The sequence below is a fragment of the Propithecus coquereli genome, unplaced genomic scaffold (assembly GCF_000956105.1).
Source record: "Propithecus coquereli isolate 6110/MARCELLA unplaced genomic scaffold, Pcoq_1.0 Scaffold25, whole genome shotgun sequence".
Classification (NCBI taxonomy): Eukaryota; Metazoa; Chordata; class Mammalia; order Primates; family Indriidae; genus Propithecus; species Propithecus coquereli.
Genome location: NW_012148063.1, coordinates 1,072,761 through 1,076,962, shown reverse-complemented (window position 1 = coordinate 1,076,962; position 4,202 = coordinate 1,072,761). Strand labels below are relative to the sequence as shown.

The following is a 4,202-nucleotide window of genomic DNA, read 5'->3' as shown; positions in this document are numbered from 1 at the left end:
TTCAAACTATCCATGTTCTTAATGATTAAGTATATTTCTTAAGGTAGATAATTATATTTTTTTGTTTGTCCTATCTGACAATCTCTGTCTTTTAACTATTAATAGTAAATTTATACTCCATTCACATTTGTTTATTATTATTGATATACTTGAATTTGTTTCTGTCTCTTTGCTATTTGTCCTACTTTTACTTTTTTTCTACTTTCTTGCTATTTACAAGTTGATTATGGAGATTTTGTTTGCTTTTTTGTTTGCTTGCCCATTTTTCTTATTCCATGGTCTTCTCTCTTTTGGCTTGAACATTATAAACTCTAGTTTTGTACAGAATGATTGCCCTTAAAATTTGACCATGGATGCTTAACAAAATTGAAACTTAATCAATATCTTAATCTCTTCTTGATCAATATAAAGAATTAAGAATACTTTAACCAGATCATTCTCCTTTTAACTTACATACTGTTGTTGTCAAGCATGAAATTACTGACATTTTTCTAGCATCATAAATTTGTTGTTACTGCTGGTTCTCACTCATGGTACCTTGTTTCCTTTGGTTGGTGATCTTTGCTTTCCTCCTATTGTATCTGCATTTGCTAATAACTGGACCATGTTAGCCCTCACTGAGAGTTCTGGCTAAATAGAGGAGATCCCGTTTCAGTGTTCGCTCCCTGTTCGTATTCTAAGAATCAATCACCTGCAGCAATAGTATAGATATTTAACCAATCTGGATTTTTAAATTTCATTTTGCACACAGGTCTGTGATCCAGTTTTGGGTCATGTATTACTGAGAATGAGACACCTAAAGGATTTCACTTATGTCCTATAAACTCAATGAAGTGAATTAAAATCATAAATTTTGCCTGGCATCTAGTTCTTTTATAGTGAGAGGGTCTTTCAGAGGAATCAGTGATATCATGTTAGCTGCAGAAGTTCTATCATATGTGTGAAAATGTTTTTGTTTGCTTTGATATTTTGTAAAGATATTTCAATATAGTAGATATTAAAAACTGTCACATATAACAAATCGGTGAGCTAAAGCGATAGCTCCAAGTTTGTTCTGCAGTCACTTGAGGGAGTTTCAGCTCAAAGCTTAAGCCATAGAAGTGTATCTGTATGTAATAAGGAGGTAGTGAGTGACTAAAATACTCATTGTCAATAGCTGCTCTAAGAATAGTCCTTGTTTTTCTGTTCCCTTGCAATTAGCTCTTGGCTGCATGTAGTGCCCTCCATTGAGGCACAAATGATTTGTGACATCTGTGCAGTTACCTGTATGTCAGGATAGAAATAGTTTGGCCCTGAGGTTTATTACAATGTTAAAATATCACTTATGTGGAAAACATATATGACCTTAAAGTTTTAATTTATAATAGAAGGGTCTTCCTTTGTCCCTTCCATCAAGTGTGTCTCTTGGTTTTAGGCTGTTTTTGCTTCTGTTTGCTCCAATTAAGCCACTAAATCCAGTTTGAGAGAAAAATATTAATTTTTGTTTATTAGTTTGGTGGACTACTGTGTCTTACTTGTTAATAAGTGACACATCATTGGGTATTACATTTATTGAGCTCTTGGAGCACAGACTAAGCTCTAAAAAATAAGACACGAATCTCCTTTCACCTCACTCTTGCCTTGCTACTGTGTGAGAAATTGGCTAGGGATTGTGAAATACATGTACACCTTTTTATAAATAAATTTGTAGATGGTGAAAAACACAGAAAACAAATCAAGGAAGATTCAAATTATCCTAAATAAATGAACCAAACCTGCAGAATTCTATACAGTCTAAAAAGAATATTTATGAACATCATATTTGGTCTTCCCACTGTGCTGTCTATGGGACATTCCCTGAGCTTGTTTGAAATTTTCTAACCAAAAGGGTATTTTCAAAATATTTTGTAATATGATTGAGTTACTTTAGATGACAAGGAAATATCACTTTATACTAGCCTGCATACATTTAAAATAAAATAGCAATAGAGAATCTAATCTCTTTTACCATTAAAGGTTTAAATTTATTTTGCCTAGTTTTAAGCTTTTAAAAAGCATCATATCCAAAATCAAGAAAGGAGAAAACACTAAAATCATTGTTTATAGCAGTAATTACATTTTCCTTTGGATCATGTGCCTTTAAAACGTCTGAATGCATTGCTGTGCAAGTGTCATGTGTGTTTAAAAGATGCATAATTATTAGATACAGCTCTAGCATAGTGTCTTAAACACAAGCACCGGCTCCTGTTCAAAGTAAGAGGCTGTGACGGGCACCAAGCTGCCTATGAATGTGGCAGCAGGATCAAATTGTTGAATACGTTGACTCATCCGTGCAGGCTGAAAATTATGCTTCTTAGCCTGCTGTGAACATGTTTCCTCATTTTCTATTTTTTAAAAATTGTATCTTAGGATCTGCTTCAAAATATAGATGCCCACAAAAGAGCATTTCATGAAATCTACCGGACCAGGTCTGTTAACGGGATCCCAGTGCCACATGATCAATTAGAGGACATGGCTGAGAGGTAAGAGAATGTCTGGTTTTAAATGAAGTCTCTTTTTATAACACTAGGTGGATGCTTTATACGTTTCTTTTCTTTTCCATGAATTGTTTGTTTTTATTTTTAACAGAGACACTCACATTTGTTAAATAAAAAGTGGGCTCCCATAACATATGCTAATAATGTCAACATTCTAATATATTATTAACTGAAAAGAGTGAATCCGAATGTACCCACAGCCTGGAAATTACAGAAATGTTTTTTTCATAGGCTGTATTTTTGCTCAGTACTGTAAGGAACATTATGTAATATTGCAAAAACAGCCTATAAAAGAAACAGATGAGAGATGTGTTGGCAGGGGAAAGAACTAAATCAAAGACTTCAATCAATCATGTTTCTCTTTTAAACCCAGAGCTAGAAAAGGAATCAGATCTCTTCGTAATGATCCACCAGAGTTTAGAAGACCCTGTGGCTGCATTATATTTAAGGCTGGCATGTAACAGGTTGAGTAAGCATCATCCTGTTACTATTAGTTACATTCTGTAAATTCTCTGTGTTTTATTTCTAGGTTTCATTTTGTTTCCTCCACATCAGAGCTACACCTAATGAAAATGGAATTTCTAGAATTAAAGTACCGACTGCTCTCACTGCTGGTTCTTGCAGAGTCAAAGCTGAAGTCTTGGATCATTAAGTATGGGAGGAGAGAGTCAGTGGAGCTGCTTCTACAAAACTACATCGTAAGTCCCTGTTGCTTTGTCAGAGAAATCAGATGACCCATGGATTTAGCATCTAACACCTACCAGTTTATTTAATGCTGTTTAATCTTGAATTTAAACATAAAGATACCTATGTGTTAAATGCCTTAGATATGAAATAAGTTTATGAGCTTTTCACAATCATCTGAAATATAAACCTATATTCTTTGGAGTTTGATTCTTTAAAACCCCCTAGTTTAGAAAGGTTTTACTGCATTAATCATATTGAACCATTGTGACTGTCTTTATTGATTAAGAAGAAAAGTTTTTGTATTGCATACTCACATCTTTGATTGTAGCTCACTGTTGAAAGTGAATTAGGATACTTAAAGATTATCTTCATGTGTTCTAAAATCCAATCATGAGTAGTTTAGAACAATTCTCAATTGTCCACATGAAGACTATCTATTTTTTAGAGTAGATCCAGTGTGTCCTTTTCATGGTCATTCCCTGAGCTTCACTGTTCCTTGTGTGCACCCAGGAAGAATAAAATCTTGTCTAGGAATTTTTGTACCAACTTAATTTTTAAACATTATCTCATATTTTGGGCTATGAGTCTCCATAATCGTGTAGATACATAGAATCGTAGCCCTGCATTAATGAATGAATTGTGTTGTTCTGTAACTAGCAGTTTTCATTTACATGTAATTAGTGTATATATTTATTAAAGGAAGTTTATTTCTTAATCAATTAAACATGCCCTCCTTATGAATTTATTTGCAATGCAAATGTGCTCATAAAATTAATGTTAATAGGGCATCTTAGTCCTATACTGTTCCATTTACATTTAAACACAAATTCTAAATGATAAATCAATGCACTTTGAAACTATGAGCCCATTTATAACCTGATTAGTCACAGTGTCTCTGTAACAAGTTGTGCTCAAATACTCATTGAAATCATATTTTTACTGAAGCATCTTAGAACCATTATCTATTTTTCTGCTTTTTAATTTCATTTTCTAAGTGAT

The 4,202-nt window shown here is 33.4% G+C and overlaps 1 protein-coding gene across 1 annotated transcript in view; it reads left to right on the top strand.

Annotated features, from left to right (window-relative positions):
• Positions 1-4,202, top strand: part of SYNE1 (spectrin repeat containing, nuclear envelope 1) — a 534,160-nt gene that overhangs the window by 143,367 nt on the left and 386,591 nt on the right. Inside the window, 2 exon segments of the mRNA XM_012646782.1 lie at positions 2,389-2,501; positions 3,046-3,214. Of these exon segments, the coding sequence (XP_012502236.1) occupies positions 2,389-2,501; positions 3,046-3,214 (282 nt within the window).